Raw genomic sequence first — 25,621 nt, 5'->3', positions numbered from 1 at the left:
TATAACCAAGATTTGAGGAATGTATCCAAACATATTTTAGAAGCAAACAGTAATCATCATACAAGCTTTACACAAATTTAGACCACTGTGAACTAACAAAGTAAAACTAATATGTTATTATAGAAATAGGGGACAGAGGTTAAATATGACATGTAAAAACTTTGAACCTCATTTAACCTGCATAACAGACTGAATATATCCATTTTCATTTATGTTTATTTTTGTTGTTTCAGTTATTCACTCGTGTATGTTGAATTCATACAGCTTTTTTTAATGAACATATACTCAAAGTGCTGTTTATTTCAGTTTTAATTTGAAGGTGTTTACATCTAAATTGAAGAAAAAGTTTAGAAAGTTAGAAAAAACTCTGTAATATGTACGGTACGACTGTTCAGGCACTCAAGTGTAACTGGACAAATGACAAAAATTCTGGTGTGGGCGTTCATAAGCTGTAACTGTGAACCAACTATGTCATTGCGAGTAAAACAGGCCACCCTTGCGAAAATAAGATAAATCTGCTATAAAGATAGTAGGAACAGTGGACAAAACCTAGATTTCTATGTAATCTGTGAGGAAAGAATGGTGAAGCTTGGCAATATGAAAGGTCTGTAGATCCACAGAGGTGGATGATGACAGGATGGTGAAGAAAAATTACAACATCCAGCTAAGTGAAAAACACTTTCCAGGAGTGGAACATATCAGCATCTACATCTGCTATAAAGGAAATACTTCTAAAGAGAGGGTTCACCACAAGACTCAAAGTATTCACAAGTCTGAAGATTAGAAGTTCTGCTCGAGCCATGGCAGTTTGTCCAATTCCAACTGAGTCCCTCACAAAGAGGTTCTCTGCTGTATACTGACTCCTAAATTGATTTCCTTTTCTTAAATCCCAAGTCATTATCTTTAATTTCCATATGAATACGCTCTCATAAAAGCTAGAAATCAGAACTTTATTGCACATCCATTATAGAACTGAAACTTGAATATGTTTTGGAAAATGTCAAAAGTAACCTAATTTGTTCAAATATTTAGAACCTCATTGTATGCTGGTTGATGAGCACAACAGGGTATGTTTAAGTTACAGTAGCCTATGGCCCATCCAATGCAACAACAAAAATTTAAACTGTCCCACTGACCCAGGTCGTTACTAGAATATTGATTCAATCTTCATTGTATTCCATACATGTTGATTAATTGTGAGTAATCTGAATTTTTCGCGTTGAGGACTTTATACAGCCTAAAGCTCAGGGCGTGGGTCTGTGTTGACGGGCTCTATAAGTATTCCCGTCCCTTGGGTGCGCAGTGTTGCCAGCCACAGAGCCACGTCAGGCCTGTAGCAACTGCTCGTCTGCTACTGCCTCTCCAAGGTTAGTGATAGGCCCGCCCGACTGGCTGGAAACACTCAAAGAAAAAAGGCACGGGGAGCCGGATTGAAATCGCAATGCCCGGAGGGAAGTTTTTTTGAACAATTACAATTTCTCCGGCACAGACGCTCAAAGTGTCGGCTGCGAAATTGTCAGCGTGGACACTCAGCGTTTTTTTCGTCTCCCCAAGAGGTTTTGCAGCTAAGAAAAGATCGTTATCGCCCGGTGCTTGATGGAAACGCGCAATCATAAAAAATGGTTGCATGTGGAAGACATCCGTGAATGCGATCGTTTCCTTTTGACATCGGTGCGTCAGGAAAGGCTCCACTGCAAGCGGGACTCTTGTTTGGGCGAGAAGTCTCCACGGTGCACCGAATAGTGCTGCTGGAGTGAAGGTGACTTGAGCCCAGTCGCAGGCGAGGCAATGCGGAGAGGACCCACAGGCGCTCATCCGGTACTTTTCCTTCGCCCTCAGGCTCGTCTGGGAGAGCATTTGCTGCCTCTCCCACTATAAAGGGAAGGAAGGTGAGAAATAGAGCAATAATAGTAATCGAGGTTCAACCCAGCTCGTAGCTGGCGAAGGTGAACTGGGTCTAAACGGAAGAGAGAATAAGGTGAACACTAAGGTGCAGGGTGGTGAGGCAGGAGGGGAGTAAGTGGTGGAGTTTTGGGGGATCAGACTAAATCATTCTGTCTTAGGGCTGTTTTAATAGTGGATCTGTATGCATGAGTTCTGCATCGAAAGGGCGCAAAAACCGCCCCAGATCCACCGGGAACATCTTCCAGATTGGCAAGCCTCCTTACCGAGACCCACAGAGGAGGGAGAGCACCGAAAGTACCCGCAAAGCCCAGCGCGCCGTGGCCGACTGCAGAATGGTAGGTCTGCGGCACGTTAATGCCTGCATAGTGCTTCTGAGAGAGTGCTTTTAACCTAACATTTCTCTGTTCTTGGACATTCGACTATCCTGTGCATATATGCACAATGGACAGCTGTTAATAAAAGGACAAAAAAGATTGCACCCAGGTCCGGCAGCCTAAAAATAGCTGTATGCATTTACATGGCTCTGTAGGCAGTGAAGCCAAACAGAACACCTCAGCGTGCAGATTTACTGTGTGATTTGCATTTAGAGTGTGCAAAGGGGCCAGTGATTTGGACTGCAAAATTTCATGAATTGAAAGAACGTCTGTAGGGATTTTAGTGACCATGGAACAAACGTCCTGTATTTTCACAACGCTCACAGAGATGATACAGCCTGCTTCCCTTTTTTTTTTTTAACCTTTCATACACCAGTGATTGTCATGGAGCCTCGCTGTTCGTTTACAGGACTACAGCAAGATGCCGTGCAGAAGTTGAACAAAACGAGTAAAATACCTGTACCCTTCAAGCTCTGATTTGTGCAGGCAACCAAATTTAACATAATTGAGCCCCAAACAGCTAATTAAGCAGTCGTGTAGTCTGTCTTTGCTGCCTGTTTAATGGCAGTGCTTCACTTTATGTTCAGTCACGTTTCTCCCGGACATCAGTGGGTTTTTGTGTCTGAATATGTGTGCAGGGTTGCCAGTTTGCTGCTTGTAACGAAGCACACCAACATGCACCTGCACATGGCACATACATTTTTGGATAGTGTTGCTTAACATTTCCTTCCTTGCTGACGCCTTGTCATGTTAACAACTCGGGCTAATGAGACTGTTCTGCTGCAATGTCCAGCCAAGGAGGTCAGGCAAAAGTTTCGTGTCATAATTTTTTTTATTTTTTTTTTATTTTTGTGTGATTTTATTATCTCCTTGTGATACAGATCGTCCAAGAATTCAACACACTTGTGGCTCTGTACCGTGAACTGGTCATCTCCATTGGTGAAATCACTGTCGACTGTCCTTCCTTACGGGCCGAAATGCTCAAGACCCGATTTAAGGGCTGCGAAATGGCGAGAGTGGCACACCACAGTCTTTCCCTAATATCGGGGTGAGTTGGCACAGATGCTGTCCATGGTGCTGAAAATAATTTGCAAGGCGCTATTGTGGCGGAGTGTGTGACAACCCGCCACAAACGGCGTTCTGCAACACTGCAGTGCCTGAAGTTGTAAAGTAGCTCATTTTACCAAAGTAAAGTTCCAATTCACATGAGCATCCCCATTTTAAGTCCATGTATATTTATCCAAGCCGGCTCCTCTACTCTTTATAATAATCTAAGTGTCAACCTTCTGTTATAAGGAGAGGAGGCATGTGGGAAAATGGAACGAGAGATCAGCTTTTAAAAATCATGACATCTCTAATTTGCAAGTAGAGCTTTGACAGGAAGCTCTCACAAGAACATGATGTAACTGATCATTCCCATGTAGCTGTGGCTAATGCACAAAGTGGAGCGGAAGTGGGATGCATCCCTGGTGGAATATCCAACACAATTATCAATATTTATGAAGCCAATTATCATTATTTTTTATTCTTGTACAATAGTGTGAGAGGGGTTCTGGGCCTGTGTGTGTAATTTGGGGGTTGCATCTGTTATTGGAGCTTGAATATCTAGATCCTATACTTTTCACAAAGAAAATTGTGTTTTTACTGACTGTTTATGAGAATCCAAATCTTTGGGATGACATTCCATGAAAAACACAATAACCAGGATGAAACAGCCCATGTAAAATGGCAACATTTTATGTTGGCTCACTGTTAGCTGGATCGGAACATGTTTTCATGCTAAATTTCAAGTGGTTTGTATGCGATTTAAGTTGTTCTTGAAGCCAGAGGGAAACAGCACAGATAAAAGCCCAAAAAGCCTGTTGACTTGGCCCATAGCATCCCCTCTACACTGGTGCCAGTGGAAGAAGGGCAAAGTGTGGTTTGGGATTTGAAGATCCCAAGCAAGGCTGAGATGCCAGTTGACTTGGCACCCTTAAACTTACTTAAATAACAATCGGACAGATTGTAGCCAGTGGTGAGAAAAAATTGGACGATGTTTGTAGTGCAAGATGCTTGCCAAAGACCAGCCACTGTTAGAGCAATAACAGTATTAGGTTTACTGTCGTGCTGTAGGCCGTATTCCTCCTTGGGATTGGCATTAAAAAATTAATAAACTTGTTAGACATTTGTGAATGAGCTTTCATTGACGACAAGTTTATTGGTTATGTTTATTTAATCGGTTAAGCTCTGTGCTGCTCTGTATCACATTCTGGCTCAATAATTCTTAAACGTTCTACATTATATTCTTCACTGTATGTTATGTGCATGACAAAAACTTTCCATTCACTCTATTGTGCCTTGACTCTATATGTACATGACACATTTAGCCAGTAAACAGGTCTACTTTGGATATATGAATTATAATATAGCATTTGCGCTGTGGCATTCTATTTGCTCTTTTATAAAAAAATACTTTTATAATATGATATTCAAATTGAGTAAACGATGCACCTCTTTTTCTTTTTTTTTATACATTATACGCCTTAAAATTATGCACCGAGACACAGTATTAACTATTATAGTCCTTAACTCGAACTTCCTGCTGTTGCTTCTAAGAGATGTTACAACAGTATGAGAGAAAACTTCCCACTGATAACAGGATCAATGTAATCTCAGAAGCACATATTCTAAACTTCCTCCAAAAAAAACTGTGTCCATGTGTTTCTATGGTTTGACTGGTGAGGGGGACCCTCCAGTGTGCTAGAGAAAGGCTGATAGCACTGGTGACAGCTGTGCTTTTGGAACAGTGCTGTAGAAGGCAGCATTGTCACAAAACAGAGAAGGCATGGAGATGAAGCTTGCTGTTGGAAGAGGGGATGTTCAAGTTTCACACCTTTCCTTCCTTCTTCTCTGATATCACACCTGCTAGATATCACCTGCAAGTGTCGCCTTCAACATCACATTTATTTAGTTGCAAAGCTAAAATACCGTCGTGTCTCATAAGTGCTGTGGCTCTGCTGTGGTTAGGTATAAAAGAAAATACTGAGATTGGCTTTTATGTTTTATTTGCATAAACACTCATGTTAGCTGCTAATACATTCTAATGCAATCGAGGAAAAATCAGTTCAGTAAATATGTTGAATATGTATATATATATACATTTGTATCCAGGATTAACATAAAGCATTGGGTACAATAAGCACAATGAATTCATCATCATTACAAATTTAATAACATATTATAATGTCAGCCATTCCTAGATATTTATCAGTTGTTAAAGTTATTGGTCAGCAAATTTTGGCCCCTTGATTGAACTCCCTGAGAGGTTAAGTTAACTCACCCTAGGAGTACATGCATAACCATCAAATAGATTTCAGAATTAGAACAGAACTCTGCTTGCTGTCAGAAAACATGAACCCTTAAATTTGATTAACTTTAATATCCATACAATGGATCATTTTATACATGTAAGACTTATGAACGTATATGCAATCAACTTCAATGAATTTCAGTGATGTAAAAAATATATTTATTTAGCTGTATCTATATGTTTATGCAAGTGTTTGCAACTGATGGCCACTTTGAGACCAAACAGGCTCCACACAGGCTCTGCTTTCTCAAAGGCTGAGCTGACACATGGGTCTGAAATCAAGTTATATGTAACTTAAATGTGCATTTATTGGCATCTGAATTAATGTTAAAAAATGCAGTTAATTAATATTCCTTAATTGATATGTTAAGTGAGAATTAATCACATCAATTATTTTCTTAACGCTGAACAAAACAAAACTTCATGACAAATCCAGCATTACTTCAGGCATGTCACATGAGTCATGATTCGTGAAACTTTGATTAATAAATGGTTTCTGCTCTTGATAGAACAAAAATAATGTTATCGTAATATAATTTAACATAATAATGATTTGACATTTTTAATCTCCCAGGTCCTGTAAATATTTATCTTGCCACAATGTGACAAAAGATGACCTGCTCTCTTCAGTGAAGAAAAAATGGTAGCATGGAATTTAACTGATAGCCAGAATATCCAATAACACAAACCTGGTAACTTTTATTGTCACATTGTTTGATTTCTTCCATTCATTTAACATATCCATAGTGATTGAAAATTCCAGTACAGCTTACTAGGAAAAAAAATCAAGAGACAGATGCATAATATTCTGTGTAGTTTAACGACTGAAACTGCACACACAAGGCAGAAATGTGCACTTGTATTCTTTTTCACTGGATTCGCAGTGCTTTACAAAAAAATGGGTATTGCTTCTGTAAATCAATTTTTAGGACATACCACAGATTGTCACTCAGACTGAAGTCTGGACTTTAACAAGGCTCTTCCAAAATATTTAAATGTTTGTCCTTAAACTACTCGAGTGCTGATTTAATAGAAATCTTAGGGTCATTGGCATCCTAGATGGTGAACTTCGGTCCCAGTCTAAATTGGATGGAAGACTGAAATATGTTTTCTTCCGTAATTTGCCTCTTTTTAGCTCTATCCACTATTCCTTCAAGTCTGACTGACTGTCCTGGTAATGCTTGTGTAAGTATCCCCAGAGCATGTTACTGCCACCTCCGTGTTTTACTACAGGAATGTTATTTCTAGGGTGGAGGTGTTGAGTTTGTTCCACATTTGGCGCTTTCCGGATGCAGTTTTTACTTTTATAATCAGAATCTGTGTTTCATCTGACCAGATTTCCTTCCCCCATGTGTTTTGACAAACTCTAAGTTTATAGTCGTTATTTTTTTATTATATGAATGGGTTTTTAACTTTTCTGTTCACCAAATATGACAATGTTTAGCATTTCTTTTTCACCTATTTAACTATATTCTAGGGGCTGCACGGTGGTGTGGTGGTTAGCACCATCGCCTCACAGCAAGAAGGTTCCAGGTTCAACTCCCAGCTGAGGCCTTTCTGTGTGGAGTTTGCATGTTCTCCCCATGTATGCGTGGGTTCTCTCCGGGTACTCCAGCTTCCTCCCACCATCCAAAATCATGCATGTTAAGTTAATTGGTGTTTCTAAAAAATTGTCCTTAGGAGTGAGTGTGAGCGTGTATGGTTGTTCGTCTTGTTTGTCTCTGTGTGGCCCTGTGATGGACTGGCGGCCTGTCCAGGGTGTACCCTGCCTCTTGCCCATTGACCACTGGGATAGGCTCCAGCCCCCCCGCGACCCGACCGACAGATTCAGCGGTAGCTATAGAAGATGGATAACTATATTTTTACTACTTGATTTATTACATCATGACTTCCTGGAAGATGTAAGAATGTTAATCAAAGTTTTTTTGGGTTTTTTTGGATGAGCTGCCATCAGACTGAAGCTTAAGAATGGCAAAAAACAAGCTAATCAAACAGTACCTGCAGAAACTATTTAGGAATTTTCTGTCAATAAAGTTGATTATTGCACTCAGAGTCAATCAAACTCAACCAGTATTTTTTCTGTGCTATAACTCTTTGCCATTTCAGGCCAGAGGATGGTGAAATCCACCCTGAGATCTGTCGGCTCTTTATCCAGCTGCAGTGCTGCCTGGAGATGTACATCACAGAGATGCTGAAATCTGTCTGCTTGTTGGGATCACTGCAGCTTCACAGAAAAGGTAAATACACAGACATGCCTGATGTGAAGCTTATTGATAGCATGCTTTATTTGATAATAATAATAATAATATATATGTATATATATAGAAAGAGATAATATTTTCTGCAACTTTTCCATCAAAATTACTGTTAGCCACCTTATTATTAAACTTGAATAATTGTGAATATACTGTAAACTTGTGCTTTTGTACCTGACATGTAATTGGACTGTAAGGCCAGCTATTTTCTCCCTTTTCCCTATATCTTATATTTTGTCTCGTGATGTGACATGGTAAGGCTAACATCTGTGTTCTTTAGGTAAAGATTCATGTGGCCCTCCTGGTGTTGACAGTAAGACTGAGGATTCAGAAATCCCCATCCTGGAGGACACCTCTTCGTCCCCCACCGATTGTTCTCAGCTCTGCTGGCTATTGGCCACTGACATAGATAACATAGAAAAGTAGGTTGAAAAAAATGATAATGATTCCAAGTCTACATATTTCTTTCTTATAACACATGTCATAAAAAGTAAGTTATATGTCTCTGAAAATGGAAAATTGCTGCTGTTACAAAGACCTGTAACAGTTGGAAACATTTCCAACTGTTTTATAAAACTGCAAAACAAAATATTAAAACAAAGCATTTCTATAGGTGATGCTGTACCGTTATTATGTTGATTACAAACTACTTGAAAAATACTGAGGCTGCATATCACTGTCAGCATACTGTGCTTGTTCAGAGTGTTTATTACATAGGAATCTAAAATTGTAAAATAGTTCATTTTACTATGCTAAACATACAAAGTTCTTAGAAAGATGTTTAGCTTAGGCTGCAAAAATGAGGATAGTATTTGTTAAAACTGTGGGTCTGGGTTTATGCATGTGTATTTGTTACTGTTTATGTTTTCACTGGTATTCTTCACACAGTGATGACATACAGTGGTGCTTGAACATTTATGAAGCCTTTAGAACTTTTCGAGTCTTTGCATAATGTAGCCTAAAATATTGTCAATTTTTTAAATCCTAAAATTAGACAAAGAAAACCCAGCTGATCAAATAAAACAAGAAAACTCCAGATGGTCATTTTTTTAACTGATGATATTGTTCAAATAAAACATCCATAGGAGTGGCAGAATATATGTAAACGTCAAGGATAAGCAGTTCATTTTAAAGTTCATTCCTGAAGTGTTTTTAATCGATGAGATGAAAATACGGTGTGAGTGGAGTTAGTTGCCTTGTTTTATAAAAAAAAAACAGGGATCTATAAAAGACTTGTCTTCAAATGAAAAGCATTATAGCAGAAACAAAGAATACTTCTTCAGAATCTCAGAAAATTACTTGATGGTGCTTATCAGGCTGAAAGATGGTTATGAAACATATCAGGGTTTGGACTCTACCAATCCACATGCAGACAGAATGCGTTCAAATAGAGTTTGAAAAATTCAGGGATGTTGTGAAACCAACAAAGAAAAAGCCCCCAATCACTAAGCAACTGATCATTCAGACAAGCCGGAATGCTACTAGAAAAACAGTTTTTTGGAGAAATTGGAACAAAAAACTTTATGGTTCAAAGGCTAAGTTCTGAGTAAGAAAAAAAGAAAGCTTTACATTCCAGTATAAGAATCTCATCCCATCTGTGAAACTTTGTAGTGTCGGCAATATCAAGGTTTGGACTTGTTTTCCTGCATCTTGGCCAGGACAGCTTGCTTATATTGTTGAAACTGTGAATTCTAAAGCAAAATGTCAGAATTTTCTGTCCGTGAACTGAAACTAACTCAAGAGAAATGCAGTAAGGCAAAAGTCTACACACTGAAGTTGTTTCAAGTCAAAGATTGTTTCAAGGAGAAAAAAAATCTGCTTTTGAGTGGCGAGGACAATATTGTGACCATGCTCTGAACTGAGCAGTTGAAGAAACCCACCAGCGGACTTAAAGACAAAGTCCTCCAAGCACATGGGCAGAACTATCAGCAGTTAAAAGAAACATTCAGCTGCTGCTATTAGTGAACAAACGAGTTATGCAAGTTACAGCAAGCAAAAGTTCACATACTTTGGCCATATCTTTTCCTCAAAAAATAAATTGCTTTTGAAGCATGATATTATTGTTTCGTTTACCAAATTTGAACCTCTTATCTGTTTTTTAAGACTTGTCGGAAACTCGTGTCTTGTTTCAGGTTAGAATGTGAAAGTTTCTAAGGGTTTACAAACTTACAAGCAACACTGTTTACTCAGACATACTGTTGGAACATCACTAATTTTGGAAGCAAAATACAACCTATTAGTAAGGTTAACGTGAGAGAAAGGGTTAGGATAAGTCTTTAGGAAATGACTTCTCCTTTTGAAGCAATACAAAAACCTACTGCGTTTGTGTGTTCATCTGCAAAAACACTAAGTGATAGATGCTTGAGGTGCATACAACATAAAACCCTTGTTTGTATTACTGCAGGGATATGAGAGAGATGAAGAACCTTCTCAGTAAACTCAGGGAGACAATGCCTTTACCACTGAAGAACCAAGGTAAGAACAAAAATAAGACCTGAATATTTCACCCTCTTGCTCAAATCCCCAGCACACCATAATTGCAAAAAGCAGTAACACAATTAGCAGAGATACATGACATGACACTGGTATCCTTGTGTTCTTTTTCCCAGATGACAGCAGTTTGCTGAACCTGACTCCCTACCCACTTGTCCAACAGAGAAAGAGGCGGTTCTTTGGGCTCTGTTGCCTGGTTACCAGCTAAGGGCCACACCTCTACATGTAGGTGGCGGCAACAAAGACACCATTACCCACTGTCCATCACCACTTGTGTCTACCACCAATCTATTACTGCCATTTTCAAATAAAATGTCTCTTTCTCTTTTTCTTTTTTTCCCCCCCCAAAGGATACCCATTTTCTAATTTAATTTTGTAATACAAAGAAGAATTGTAACTGCAATGGAGTGAAACAAAACTCATGAACATATATTTTCAGATATTTTGCAAGAAATGTTTTCCTTTTGTGGTAATTGCAGCCAGATATCTGCTTTTCCAATGTAAAAGAGAATGAGAGATCATCTGAAACATCATTGTTAAATTACTTCCACAGTCCAGAGTGAATGAAAAGAGGGCTCATGTTTAACAAAAAAAAAGGGAATATATATGTCTGTTTTGTCAGAAATAATGTAATAATGAACAGATGCCATTTCAACATGTCAGGATGGCACTTGCAAAGTCAAAGTTATACCTTCGTCTGTCTAAAATGGTGCAACAGGTTTGTGCAGAAGAGGTCTTTTGTGTATTCTAGTCTCTGTTTTCTGTTTCTTACTGTTAATGTACTTAATTTAGTCTTCCATAAACCAAGAACCTGTATCCAATTTAAACTTTCCAGCTTCAAAATGGAACATATGATAAAATACTCAAAAGATAACTTCTTTGCACATAATATCTATCTATGAAATAAGACATAAGACTTGTACATACACATACTCTTTACGCAATGCTCTGAATTATTTTCAAAGTTGGAGGTGTTTAGCAAAGAATGTTGGTATAAGAGGGAAATATCTTGTACTGACTGAGGCTGTTATGGAGCTGGGGCCAGATATTTGAGTACTGCTTAAAGAAGATAGATTTCAGTGTTAATTGCAAGGTGAAAGTACAGTAGTCAAAGCTGTAATAGGTCATTTTACATTGTTAATAAAAACTTTTGTTATAGAAACCAATCAGCTGGCATTTCTGATTGTCTTGCATGTAGTCCACAAAATGTCCACTGGATGGAGACAGGATCAAAGGAGACAAATGACACGTTCCAGAAAGAAAAAATGTATTTTTGTGTTTAAATAAATAAATTTGATAAAATGAGTAAACTTTAAGCAATTAGATGATGAATGTAACTGCAAATTAGGTGGTTGGTCGGTTACCCGACATCCCAAATATGCGATAAAGCATGATATACTTCCACACTGTCTAGGCGTAGACCTGACCAACATTCAAGAAATCTACCATTTTCCAAGGAGAGTTTCAGAGTTAGGCAGTCCCTTTTACGAATGAGGTTTTATCAACTTAGTCACCATCTGCAAACAGTTTTCAACCTAGATTTTTCCCAGGTGGTTATCTTTGTCAAATGGCTTTCTCCTTAATTGACAAGCCTCACTCTTGCTTGCTCCTTCTGAACCCTGTTACTGAATGAGCTAGCAACAGGACAGCTACTTTAACTGTTAACTGTAACAGTTTTAGGATGACTTTAGTCACCGTACCCAATGCTCATGATTGCATCTGTCTTGATTACACTGCTCTGTTAATAAACATGCAGCTGGCCTATCTTTAATAGAGTATTTAGTCAATTTTCAAAATGAAACACCTCACAGAAACTCCCAAAATCACATCACAACATCAACATAACTAGTGGTACTAAAACAACCAGTTGAAAAATTTTGACCGTGAATATAGAGAGATTTGTCAGTTGAAAAACACGAGGTGTTACGTAACACCACAACCTCATTAAAAAAGGACAAAATATGTAACAACCCTGGCTGAATGATGGTCTCTCAAACTGCTAAACGCTTGAGGTGAGCATACCTCTGTAAAAGCTACTTGGAAAACATTAACACCAAATATAAAAGTACATCTGTTTGCCCTGATAAACAGAAACTTAAATTTCAAGTTAAACTTAAAAACTTATCGCAGCAAAATTAAGGTGCAGCTCCCTTCAATTTCCAGGCTTCCAGCTTTACATTCAAAAACCCTGTACACTTGCAAAACCTTTAAAACATCATAACATACTGACAAAACTTGTTCCCAGTGTCAGCCAGGAGTTTACCATTAAACTATTATCATTAGTATTATCATTATCATGCAGCTTGAATAAACTGCCAGGGCTTTAGTAGACATCTTCTGAATCCAGAAAGCAGAGTTTCAAGCATCATCTTAAGGTAGTTTTTACAAAGCTATTTGAATTCAATCTTAAATCTTGTTGATCAGGGCTGCATGGTGGTGGTTGACACCGTCACCTCACAGCAAGAGGATTCCTGGTTCAAATCCAGTTCGATCTTGTTAATCAATATCTTATTCACAACATAACATGGAAAATATATCAAGTATTGAAAGTGAGACATTTAACTATGTAATGAAAAATATTAGCTTATCTTGAATTTGATGGCAGCAACACATCTCTAAAGATTTGGAATAGTGCCATGTTTACATCGTGTGGCATCCGCTCTTCTTCTAACAACAATCCATAAACATCTGGGAAGTGAGAAAACCAATGACTGGACCTTTGGAAGAGGAATTCTTATCTAATTTAGGATTCTAACTGCTCTTCAGTCCCGGGTCATTTTTTTTCATTACACACAGAACTGTCTCCAGATTATTTTAATATTATGATAATTTAATGTACTTTAGAAGATGGAACAATCAAAATCTTTGCATTTTTAAGTTGAGAAACATTATTTTGTAATTTCTACAAAATGTATAGATGAAGTCGTATCTCCAGATTGTAAACATTTACCCATCTTTACCCATCAGACTTTGTCCCTCTATTTGTATTCTGTTTATACCCAATCATGTTACTGACCTGTTGCCGGTTAACCTAATCAGTTTCAACGTATCCCTATGCTATTACTTTTGTTTTTAGTGCTTACTTTTACTTACTTTTCCAGCCTTTTGTTGTCCTGTTTTAAGTTTATTTTAGATATATTTTATAGACAGTAGATTTTTTTAGAAAATATTTTCATGAAACAAGTCATATATCTCACTTCAAGTTTTTGACATGTTTTCTATGTTTTGTTATGAATAAGATATTAGTTCTCCCAATTTGCCAATTTTGCTCAACTTTTATATTCTGTGTTGATGTACATGTACACTGTCTTTTAAACTGGAAATGTATATTTTTTCAAAAAGCAAGAAGCTTTACAACACATTCCATCAAGTGTTGTGCCTGTAGATTCCTATTTGTTTGTGATAATCAAAGAACTATAGGGCATATATGTGGGTCTCACTATCATATAAAAAAACTGCAACAGTATAGATTAGACTGGTGTACCGTCTTTAATTTCAAAATGCAGTTATTTTGTACATGCATAAAAATGTGCTTTTAAAGGGTTGTACATATTAGCACATAAAACGATGTAACGTATAATTAACAGAAAAAAAGAAGGTAATTAGAAGACATCAGTCAGCCAAGCCCCTGAATCCTCAGGAAGCACAGGGAAGGATACTGACAATCGACACATGTTCTCCTTTACATTGCCGAAGCCCTGCTTCACATTCACTCATGGTTTGTGTGGCCACGGCTGCATTCTCGCCAACGCGGACACACACACTCAAACCGGGGTTTGAGCAATCTTCAGGATTCTTACAGCGACACATGTTGGTTTGATCTAACAAAATGAGGTGAGAACAAATGGGATGAACAGTGAAAAACATGCAACTGCTGTCCATTGTGATGGACTGGTTGTGACCTTGTATGTTCCTACCATCACACTTCTCCCACATGTGACAGTTGGTGCAGCCTTCTGTCTTGCGCTGTGGCCAGTTGCAGCTGCTGTGCTCTGCTATCTCAACGTTTTTCCCTGCACACTGCAGTGCATGCATTTTGCACACAGAAATGGGAAAAAATGTGCTACTCACTGAAGATGTGACACACAACTCCAGTGATGAACTGGAGAAAAGAAAGAAAGGACAAGAATCTGCATAAAACACAATGAGCAAGATGAGATCGTCAATCAAATCGTTATGACCAAATTGCTGATTATCAGAGAAAATATACCTGCACTCATTAGCCATTTTGCAAATACATCTTCCTTTAAAAAGCTTCTCCCATGCCTTACATTGTACTGTGGGAGCAGTCGGTTGCTGGGCTGTATCAGCTGTGGTATACATGGAAATAAATTATATACAGGGCATCCATACATGGAACAGTTTTGTGTTAAAGACAAAGTACAACGTAAATTAACAATACAGCATGGTGTAGTCAAGTCTTGCTGACAGCATCTAATTAACATCAATTTGAGGATTACGTGAAAAATACCTTGGCTGCATCTGATTTCTGCTGGATCTGGTGAAAAATTTAAACTGGGATCACAAATAATCACTGCTTCCCCTTCTAATGTTCTACCCTCGGGGCAGGACAAGGTTACTCTGTCCCCAATAGAATAAATTGGATTTAAAGGAGAAGCTACGACATCCGTGGCAAGGGAATTAAGCTTGCATACTGAAACTGTAAAAAAAAACAACGACAAAAGAAAACATGAAAAAACAAATGAATGTCATTTAGTTTGATAGTTAATATTACATTTTTGGTTAAGTGTACTTACGTGTGCACTGTCCAAGTCTTCCAGACCAAGTTAAGTCAGCAGTACATTCTAGGATGCTTTGGCCAACAAGATGAAAACCTGAAGTGCAGGAGTACTCAGCTTTGTCAGTCACAAAGTAAATGTCTTTAGGGTTCTGTAATTAAAGAGAATAAAAATGTTCAGTTTTTAACTGTGAACAGACACTTCTTTAAATGAGCTGAAAAATGAGCTGAAAAAGCCTGACAAATGATGAGGACAGATGCAAAAGCAAATGAAACTGTACAAAGAGAAACATTGTACTTTTATGTCGCTTGGAAATATTGAATGTTTGCTTTGCCCCACAGAGCTTCATTAGCTTTGTCATACCTGGATGAAACCATTGATTAGACTGGATGGGGTTTCACACTTGTGACTTGGTGGAAGAGTATTGTCAAAGCACTGAGGCTCCATGGTCCTGTAGAAAAGTAGTTCAAAATAGCATGTTCTACAGCTGCATTTAGATGAAAGTTATAGTGAAACATTCGCTCATAAAAAATTCAATGCGTTAACTGTTATTGACTGTCTAGAAGAATATCATAGACATATTTGTAGTGCAATAAAACTTTAATTCGCTCTGACATTAAGTATTGCAGCTCATCATCGTCACACTGAGAAGACTCTGTTGGTTCTCCAATACAGTGTTGGCCCCCATTCTGAGGGTAGGGATTGGAACAGGAGCGAGTTCGTGAACTACGGCCCCCAGAGCAATGTGACCAAGCAGACCAACAGGACCAACTACCGTGAATCACTCCTTGATAGACAGAAATAGAAAAGAAGTCAATTTGTATTCAGGAATGTATGGCTTTTAGATTTAGTTTTTGTATAAATCCAGGAAAAAAAGATTGAACATTTTAAGTATGACTGTAGCAGTAAAAATCCTGTTTGAAATGCAATACCTACCCTGTTGGCCTCCCGCCTCTGCTCCCTGCTCACAGGCCAGCCCTTTTGTGCCTGTCTTGCAGATGCATTTACATGTGTTGCCATCCATTACAGCCATGCCATTGTTGCTGCATGGCTGGCAGTGGCAGGGGTGGCTCTCTGAGATATACTGTTGTATGGCCCTGCGTAGATAAAGCTTCTTCACCCCAGCGCACTGAACTTCCTTCACCAGCTCTGACAGCGGCCGCAGCTAACGAAACAAGACTTGTAGTCAGACGAGAAAGAATAAGACGTAAAAATATTCCAAAATAAATACTAAATAAATATTACATATTACCTTACCGTTTGTTTTATAACCTGTGGGAATGATCTAACAGACTCCGCCCAGTTTGAGTACATTTCTGAGTTCTTATTTGGATCAGTGATGTCCAGTCTCTCTAGTGCTGCAATATGTGAAACACCTCCTCCCTCCACATCCACTTTAGCCACATTATTATCCGATTTTTTATCTATTTAAAAAGAAAAATTGAAGAATTAATTAATGAGACAATGATATAATTATATAGTCTAATGAGCACTGGCATGTGTGTAAAGAAAAACATCCAGATTGTACCCCAGGAATATGGCGTCTCTTTTTCATCGTTCACACACTTCTCTATGGTTAGAGGGAAGAAAAGGATCCAGCGTTTAGTCCTTTCACATTCGTCATGCTTATACTTTTCAAGGGCTTGAATACAGGAAGAAAACAGAGAACAGTGCCAGAAATGAATGACAACATAAAGGCGGGGCTTTATGAAATGTTTCGTTGAATATACCAGATAGTTTGGTTATTATGAGAAAACTATTAATCTTGATCAAATTGAAAGTAGTTTCTGAAGGTTCGATGATATTTTCAAAACTTCCATCTGTTTATAGGCAATTAAAAGATATTGTAAAAAAAAAATTTGATAAATAAAAAAAAGATTTCCGAAATACAATGGAAAATAAATCGATTGAAATACTTTGTTTCAAGTAAGTTTAAAAGGATTTTCAAAAATGAAGAAAAATAACAGTTTGTTTTAATGAAATACTGAAAATAATCATTTAGAGAAGATTGTCATTTAATCCATTTTGTGTCATATTTTTCTTGTGATTGGCGAATACTCACAAATGTAGTTTTCAGTTTGTTCATTAATCGAGACAATGACTTTGAAGGAGCCTCCTAAGCTTCCCTCAGACACGTATTGCGTTCCAAACCTCTCCAAAATCTTCCTGTAGGCTGAGTAGTCATAGACATTTGGGAGTTTGCCTAGTGCCTTCCAAAACTCTTCAGATAATGGGAGGTACTTAGGAGAATTACTCTGGAATTGAGCTACCTCTACTTCACTCTTGAAAACCAAAAGCTTGTAGTTCTGCAGGGATGGAAAATATTTTCTGTCATTTAAATCAACTTAATTTTCTACAAACCCTATTCCGAAAAATGTTGGGACACTGTGAAAAATAGAAATTAAAAAAATTAGGGATGGGAGCAACAAAAGGCTGATGAAGTAATCACTACTGAGAAGAAACAGTTGGAGAAATGTGGTGCAGCTAATTCAAAAAGGTCTCTCACATAACTGGTTATAAAAACAGCACCGTAGAGAGTCAAAGTCGCTCTAAAATAAAGATAAGCAGAGGTTCTGGAATCGGAGAAAAAAAAAAACTGAGCAAATCGTAGAGTGATTTCAGAGTTATGTTACAGAACATAAGACTGCGAAGGATTTGAATATTCAATCAATTTCAAAGTATGTACAGGTATGTATCATCAAAAATTCTGAAAATCTTGACACATTGGTGCGTACAAAAGACACAACGGAAAATTATTGCAGGATGCCTATAATATTCAGGTCCTGAGACAGCATGTAAAAAAAAGCATGATTCTGTCATGGAAATCATTGCATGGACTGGGTGGGTGTGTAGTTGGTCTGTGAACAGCCAGAAAAAAAACTTTGGGGGAATGTTTAGTCTTGACTCATGCAATTGACCATTTTTCTTTGTTTTCTTTGTTTTTGTTTTTGTCTGGTCCTTTCTGGCTGCATTTACTCTTTTTTGTCCTCAACTTTACAGCTTTTTCGAGTAGTAGTGGCAGTATGCTCATCCTTTTGACTTCATTAAGTGTCAATTTTTGAGACATGTTGCTCCCATTAAATTCAAGTTAAGTTAATGTTTTTCATTAAATGATATATGGTCTCACTTTAAATATTGTATATGTTTTCTGTTCCATTTGGGGGAAAAAAATTATTGGTTGATGAGAATTGCAAATCATTACATTTTGTTTCTATTTACATTCTTCACAATGTCACAACTCTTTTGGAATTAGGGTTGTAATTTAATCTAAAGAATGCATTACCTTGAATATTCTTATTAAAAGTGCTACGATGATATTTAAGGTTTTTAAATACCTCTGTCTTGTCATGTGTCTCATGAAAGTCATAGTTGCGATATCCTGATGTGGTCCCAGTCACTGTCTCTCTGTTGACGACGTCCTTGGCATAATGCCATTTACTGGTGAACATTTCATCACTGAAGTCATTCTGAACTTTAACCTGGAAACAGCATGAGTTTAACAATGTTTTGTGTGTCACAATCATCAAATGTTAATTCAGTGAAATGAATGAAAAGAAAACTGAAGCCTTTTTTACATTGGTCCAAAAACAGCTGCTAACATGTTGCTTTTGAGTGCAAAGCAAAAGCGTTTAATAGGCATTCCGCCCTGGATCAAATTACTCTTTTGTAGTGATGGGTATTCATCAGCTCCAGCTCAGCGCGGCTCCGATGGGAACACAACATATATGTGTAAATACTCATTTTTAATGAGGATGCCAGTTCAGGACTACACAAGGGTGCACGGTTCCCTTTTTCGTCTCAGAACCAAATCTTTACTGACCATAACATCTGGCTCTGGCTCTGACAACAAAAACAGAGACAACTGATCTAATTTAAGTCATCAGTTAGCAGCTCGCTCTTAGGCCAGCACAGTGGATCTAACAAGCTATCAAAAATATAAACTAGTAATTATAAACTTATCTTAAGGTGTCCGTAACTACTATGTAAAGGCTAAACTAAAACAAATGATGTGGCAAACATTGTTCCTTACTTGGACACAGTGTGATAGGTGTACAGTTCTTACCATACCACCTTTTTCCCTCCATTAAATTCCTGCCTGCAGTGAGTGTAATAGTCTGTGTCTCTCTTTGCAGGTTTGTCAGTACGCGCAACTAAAATTTAAGGTAATTTGGCTTGCTTGAAAAAGCTTGAGATTTATCTATCATAAAGGGAGCTTGGTTTAATTAAACAGGTGTATTTTCATATGCAAAGAGTTGTCTTTTTTAAAATGATGCTGATAATATTTTTTCGACACAATGCCTCCATTATTTTTCTCATATAGTTAGGTTGTAAGCGTGCTCTTTTTTTCCTACTGCATATCAGGTCCCTACTGTTATATTGTTGAAAAACGCATAATCTTAACAAACTTTAAGATACTTTGTAAGTTTCTGTTTCACAGTGTTCTCGACTGTTATACTTTGACTGAAAAACAGAGATGTACATCAGGGAAACTAAACTATATATATTCATCTTTAGATAAATTAAGAAATGTTGCTTCCCCTGCCAGTATGATGTGTATGTTTATGTGAGTCAGTTTGTTAGGCAAACAGGTCAGTGGAAATAGTACAGAAAAGAAAATGTCCCTTTCAGTGCACCAAAATGCCAAGCAAGTAGACTATCCCTGGTGATATCAAAGGCTGTTTGGTATAAAGTCTTCACAAGAGAGGAGAGCATTTCTCATGAAAATGATTTTCGTAACAGTTATGTCAGAAGAAAGCCACAGCAGAAAACAGAGCTTAGCTCAGACCAGACAGACAGAGTCAGAGAGAGGAAGACAGTCTCAGGTAAGTTTGCTGATCAGTGTTATAAAATATGGAGCTTCTTCACATTTAGAATTACTAAAATGTAAAGAAAGAAGTCTCAGTGTCAAGCTGAATCATGTCAATCAGTCATCTTTATTATCACTGTAGTGTGCACAACGAAATTTGTGTTTGGTCGCTCTGAGTGTTGAAAGCACCTTACGTCTATTCTATAAGTAACACTGTTCAGATTTGGTGAGAGAGGTCAGAGGTGTTTGTATCAGGTGTTTGTTTTCGTTTTCTTTGACCTTGAAAGCAATATTGAGTTTGAGTCAAACTTAGTTGCTAAGGACATAAGCATGTCTATTAGATGGCAGGAATACAGTACAAAATTCAGGTATTGTTAGTCCTGTAAGACGCTGAGTAACGCCACTTGCAAACAAAACGACAACAACAACAAAGTGCATATAAAGAATGAAAACTCCACTGAGAACTGTTACAGAAATAACTGACCGTGACTAACCAAAAAGTTGTACTGGATAGTACTAAGGGGCAGTCGGTAGATAGTTCTGTGATCACCACTAAAGGTGGGTCGACATTGGCCCCCAAAGCTCCTTGAATTGATGACACTGGCTCTCCTCTTTCCAGACACCTCGTCATATCTACAGAAACAATGAAAAAATATATTCTGGCAATATGGTACCTGCTAGCTGTACTTGTATGGGTGGATTAATCCAAATAGAAATATGTCAAGATTTGTTACTTACCCAAGTCCAAGTAGGTCACTATTCGGTGGGGGAATGGTGTAATCACATATCACAAATTTTCCAGTGGAGCAGTCACGTTCATCGAGTCCATCTTCCTCACAGTCCTGATCTCCGTTACACAACAGAGATTTGCTGATACACTTCCCTACAGGCCAAATGACAGATACTTTAGTTTGTGACTATTAAGTTCTGTTTATTATGGAAGTGAGTTTTATTTCTAACCTGATCGACAGCGGAACCTGTTCCCGCAACCCTGGTCTAAGGGGCAACCTTGTGTGGTTTCACAGGGCCTGCTCTCACTCGACTGGCCATCGCAGGGATTCCCACCAAACTGTGCGTAGACAGCCATGGCTCGACTTCTTGTCTTTAGCATGCCACAATGATACAATGAGTTAAATTGCAAGATGTTATGGGTGAGAAGTCAGTTACCCAAAAACATTTACTGATCTCATAACCTGTGATCTGCTGCAGGGATCGCAATTTGACCAACTGCCATAAGGTCCCCACTGGCAGTGAACCCTCTGAACGCAAAATCTTGGAAATGAAAAGTGAATCAAATAATTAGATAAGCAGAAAAAAATTTAATCAGTGCCACCCAGTAATATCATTGTGGAATTCTAATGGATAGTGATATGTTTTTAGTGCTAAAACAATAAAACACAGTTACACTCTGGTGGTGAAGAGCATAAGCAGCCATGGCAAAATTGTTGCACCGAGTTGTGCAATGTCCTGAGAAGAGAGGAGAAGAGAGGAGAAGAGAGGAGAAGAGAAGAGAAGAGAAGAGAAGAGAAGAGAAGAGAGGAGAAGAGAAGAGAAGAGAAGAGAAGAGAAGAGAAGAGAAGAGAAGAGAAGAGAAGAGAAGAGAAGAGAAGAGAAGAGAAGAGAAACTTAACCAACATAAAAAGTAAATGAAAAAACTACTAAAGTCACATATTACTTAAATCAGATTGTTTGTAAAAGTATTAAATCTGTGTTTGTAATTTTATCAAGAGCAAAATGTACTTGCCTTCATGACGGGTGAAGTGCATCAATAAGAAAAGATATGTGCAGGCTTTCGCATTCGATATTTATGTTAAGGGGAGTCACACTGTTTTAAGGACAGCCCACCAGATTTCAACAGGAAAATGATGTGTTTTTCTTTTAGTGAAGAATGTCTTTCTCTCCGTGGGCATCTTTTCTTTGGAATAAAATTTGGCTGCTTCTGCCAGAAAGCTCTGCCAGACAATCCATCTGAAACCAAAAACAAATATGGAGTGAGTTTCCTCGGTAACATTCTTATTTTCTCATGGGACAGATTTCCACATGTTACAGCAAGAAAAATTAAGGTTAAAATTACAAGCACTGTGTTCTATTTTGTAGTTCCAGTAAGACAGTCAGTCCCAGCCACTATCAGTTTAACAGGCACTTGTTAATAGTTACCACATCTGGCCTTAGAAAAATGTGCTTTTCATTAAACTCAAACAATTCTGGATCCATCCATTTTTGCTCCAATTCACAAATAACTTAAATTCAAGGTCAACTCAGAGGTTTGCTCCATTGCTTTCAACCCTTCATCCAAAGAGCTGCCCGATTTTGCTGCATACTGGAAGATTTTCAGAGATTCTTGTTTTAATTAGATGCTGAGGGCTGGAATTCATTTTGAAAACTTAGATTTGACCGAGATGTGATTTTGTCAAGCAAACACTGGAGGGCAATGGAGATTTCAAAACCATTAATCTTTATGTTGATAAAATTGTGATTCTAAGCTGAGCAAACATGTACTCACTTTTGATTTAGTATTTTAGCAAGGGAAAATGTTGAAATTGGAATGTTGGTCGTCCTGATTGAAGTGCACAAAAATGAACTGGATAGAAATAAAATAAAGGTAAAATGTGCTGGATGACGTTTATACTAATCTCTAACAGTCAGAATTGAGATATTCAGCACTCAACAGTTACGGATGGTTATGGATTTCTGCTTTTTTTGTGTGGTCACCGTGTCATACTGTCCATATCCATCTCACACTGGCAGAGCAAGAGGGAATAGTGAGTGTTGCATTAAAGTGTTTTTTTTTCCCAGCTAAGAGGCGGGTGAGTTTGTGTTAGATAGCATTGATTTCTGCTACCCATCATATCTAGAGATAAACAAGAAACGGTCTTGTCATGCCCACAAATTTAAGATGTCAAATGAATGTAGAGCCTGATTGGAAATGAGTTGCAAATACAACTCTTTTGGAAATATATGTTCTGGTTTTTATCAGAGGATTAGGATAAGGAAACTTAGGACACATCAATTTCAGATCTTTATTCCTTTAAATAAAATATGCCCTCTCAAAGTAAAATCCTCTTGTTTATCAGATGCAGCAATTTTCAAAGTTATGCTGAAAATGTGCAGCATTTACTTGATTGTTCTCTAAACTGAGAAAAGTTTTTTTTGTGTGCATATCATTAATTTAATGAAATATTCTTTTGACACAAGAACATCAAGTCTCACAAAGGGGAATTAACATACTACTATATAGACTCTTATCATGATGACCCACTGGCATTTGCAGAAATAAAATTGAATGCTTTTCAGATACACATCTGCAATTGGCAAAAAATAATTGCCATATTTTGGCAAATAATTTTACCTAAATCGACAGGGAAAGTATGAAGTCATATTTTCTATGCAACTTTATGAAATAAAATTGTATTAAAGGAATGGAGGATACTGGATTTTTGCCAATATCTAAGATACAGATATTGGATTTAATATCTAATTCTAGAAACTGGTAACAATTCTGAGGAAGAAAACCACAGGTCCTGATACAAAATCAAGACAATCAAACCTTAAGTCATGCATTTTTCTTCTGCACTGACTGAGATAATAGATACACAAATGATTTTTTTCTTTTTTCTGAAATGTGCACCTTGTGCTAAATGACTATCACTGTATAACAGCAAGCCCCGGCCCCTCAGAGCTAGAGTTTTAACAGACACTAGGCCACCAGGCCGTCTCTTCGATTAGTTTTTCTTTTATGGGTCTCATATTTAGACCTGTAACTGTCAATCAGACAGTGTTGTCATTTAAGTCTTACATTTAATTTGTAATGTGTTGTTTTGAATTCATTATTTTGTGACGTGTTTTAAAAAAGATGATTTCATGTATGTTCTAAAAGGAAATTATTCCATGCTGTTAAAAAACTCATTATTTCTATGCGATAACTGATTGGTTGTATGGGAGTGACGTGGGCGGATGTGATGAGCAGAGAATTATGGGGAATACGTGGGGGAGATAAGAGGACTCATGTGCACGGCTGGGCACTTCGGACAGAAAGATGGACTCTGCACAAGGTTAAGGCGCTAACGTTGTCACGATGTTTTATGATGGTTCGTAAGTTTGGAAAAATAAACTGTCAACCAAACACCTGTATGAAGCGTGGCCATTCTCTTAACCCGTGCAGCTACAAGACCGATATATCTGCCCTGTAGGTTTGCTCTGCCAGAAAGTGAAGTTCAGAGACGAGTATCAGCAGATTTTGTGCATTCTTTATAGAAATGGTTCTCAGAAAGGAGATGTGAAAATGATAAGATTACAAACACTTTGTGATAAAACTCTAACTGAGCATCAGGGCAGAGCATGGCATGACCAGAGAAATTGCTAAAATCATCAGTGTCTAATTCCTACTTTATCACTAGTATTTTAATTTCATCAACTTCAAAGATAATATTTGCTCATTCCAAATGATTACTGCTTGTTGAAATTTTCCGAAACTTTTACCTCATCAAGTTGAATTAATCAGCGGGAAAATTAAAGTACTGTAGTGCCAGCACTATGTGCTCTACATGGTGATTGTCAAATTAGAAAAAAAATATCATTCATTGCTATTTAAGCTGTAATGGGAAATTCCATATGCCCATCTGGTTTTTGTAAAGTGCTCTGACCTTTCTTTACCCCACTCACCCTGTGATCCTTTTGTTTGGTTATTTAAGGGAAACAGGTTCTAAATTCATCAGGAGGGGGTTTATGATTGACACTTCCTGGGGAGTTTAGCTCAGGGGATAATGAAGAGGCAACCTCATAAACATCTTCGTTATCTTTGATCCTGAACAGGGTGAGGGGGCCATTCGTCCTTTGTTCCTAACCTGAGGTTGAGATGACCCCCGTACTATATATTGTGTGTGTTCATTCTGTTCGGGGCTCTGTTTCTGACTCGCTCAGTGACGGAGACTTCAAACGCTGTATGCCTTTGAATAAACTTAAAGACAAAGTCCGGATTTTCTCTTATTATTGAGTTGTCTTCTCACCCACTTTGATAGAAAAAATCCACAACAAAGCTTACACATAGTGAATCCACTGGATTTTTAAAAGTATGCATTGTTGAATGGAGCAGAGTTATATATGGGTTGAACCAAAATGCTGGTTCAGAAAAGGGTTAAAAAGGTACACTAAGATAGAGAAAAAAATGTATCTTTCACTCCATGGCTTAACTAGACATTCTTTTGTGTATGTATCTATGCATTTTAAATTAGGGTTGTGTGAAGTAGTTGCAGTCAGTGTCTTACTAACTCATTTTGGCCAACAACATCAAGCTAGCTGCTGATCAGAATGGGGCCAGCAGAAGAGGACTTATTTTTGCTGTCAAAAACAACTGAATCCTGCAAAATTTCACAGGGGTCTGTGAATGCTGTAGTGTGGATTTTTACACTGTGTCACTTCTTCATCAGACAGTTACAGGGACTGTAGTTGGAGTCCAACTGTCCATGTTGCAACATGAACATTCTCGTAGAGAATAATGTCAAAATAACCATCTGTCAAAGGTGCAAAGGTGACACAGTGTGAAAATCCACTATATATTATTTGGTTGAACCACTTTTACCTTTTTATAGATAGTTTTATATGGCAAAAATACCTATTTTTTTTCCATTCTAGGCAGCTTTAGTTTGATTACTTTGTCAGCCCTCCTCCTGTTTTCACGTTGACTGCTGGTGCAGGTA

At 37.8% G+C, this 25,621-nt stretch overlaps 2 protein-coding genes across 3 annotated transcripts; one reads left to right on the top strand and one right to left on the bottom strand.

The window, feature by feature from the left end:
• The first annotated feature begins 1,319 nt into the window (after positions 1 to 1,319).
• Positions 1,320 to 11,627, top strand: rgs7bpa (regulator of G protein signaling 7 binding protein a). 2 transcript variants are annotated; one of them, XM_075467730.1, is made up of 7 exons: positions 1,320 to 2,240; positions 3,161 to 3,327; positions 7,738 to 7,868; positions 8,167 to 8,308; positions 10,291 to 10,361; positions 10,496 to 10,604; positions 10,730 to 11,627. In XM_075467730.1, exons 1-6 carry the CDS (start codon positions 2,091 to 2,093, stop codon positions 10,585 to 10,587), a joined length of 753 nt encoding a protein of 250 aa, XP_075323845.1. In that variant the 5' UTR covers positions 1,320 to 2,090; the 3' UTR covers positions 10,588 to 10,604; positions 10,730 to 11,627. The 2 variants fall into 2 exon arrangements, with proteins under 2 accessions (XP_075323845.1, XP_075323844.1); XM_075467729.1 differs by having other exon boundaries at positions 10,496 to 11,625.
• Positions 11,628 to 13,845: 2,218 nt separating this feature from the next.
• c7a (complement component 7a) lies at positions 13,846 to 21,715 on the bottom strand. The gene is made up of 18 exons (XM_075467728.1): positions 21,670 to 21,715; positions 21,331 to 21,392; positions 21,119 to 21,197; positions 20,886 to 21,027; positions 20,664 to 20,808; positions 20,420 to 20,558; positions 18,454 to 18,597; positions 17,181 to 17,424; positions 16,647 to 16,760; positions 16,376 to 16,542; positions 16,055 to 16,283; positions 15,734 to 15,905; positions 15,482 to 15,569; positions 15,137 to 15,269; positions 14,851 to 15,039; positions 14,590 to 14,689; positions 14,297 to 14,481; positions 13,846 to 14,200 (listed from the first exon to the last, which is right to left on the bottom strand). Exons 1-18 carry the CDS (start codon positions 21,673 to 21,675, stop codon positions 14,016 to 14,018), a joined length of 2,523 nt encoding a protein of 840 aa, XP_075323843.1. The 5' UTR covers positions 21,676 to 21,715; the 3' UTR covers positions 13,846 to 14,015.
• Positions 21,716 to 25,621: the final 3,906 nt, after the last annotated feature.

Source organism: Odontesthes bonariensis, chromosome 6, assembly GCF_027942865.1.
Source record: "Odontesthes bonariensis isolate fOdoBon6 chromosome 6, fOdoBon6.hap1, whole genome shotgun sequence".
NCBI lineage: Eukaryota > Metazoa > Chordata > Actinopteri > Atheriniformes > Atherinopsidae > Odontesthes > Odontesthes bonariensis.
This window is presented reverse-complemented; position numbering and strand designations above follow the sequence as displayed.

Bases quoted from the DNA above. Each gene is read 5' to 3' on its own strand.
- rgs7bpa (XM_075467730.1), top strand. From the start codon at position 2,091: ATGAGTTCTGCATCGAAAGGGCGCAAAAACCGCCCCAGATCCACCGGG. The intron at 2,241-3,160 runs GTAGGTCTGCGG...CTTGTGATACAG, and splicing joins CCGTGGCCGACTGCAGAATG to ATCGTCCAAGAATTCAACAC. The intron at 8,309-10,290 runs GTAGGTTGAAAA...GTATTACTGCAG, and splicing joins GACATAGATAACATAGAAAA to GGATATGAGAGAGATGAAGA.
- c7a (XM_075467728.1), bottom strand. The intron at 20,559-20,663 runs GTAAGTAACAAA...TTGTTTCTGTAG, and splicing joins AGTGACCTACTTGGACTTGG to ATATGACGAGGTGTCTGGAA. The intron at 14,482-14,589 runs GTATATTTTCTC...TCTTTTCTCCAG, and splicing joins AAAATGGCTAATGAGTGCAG to TTCATCACTGGAGTTGTGTG.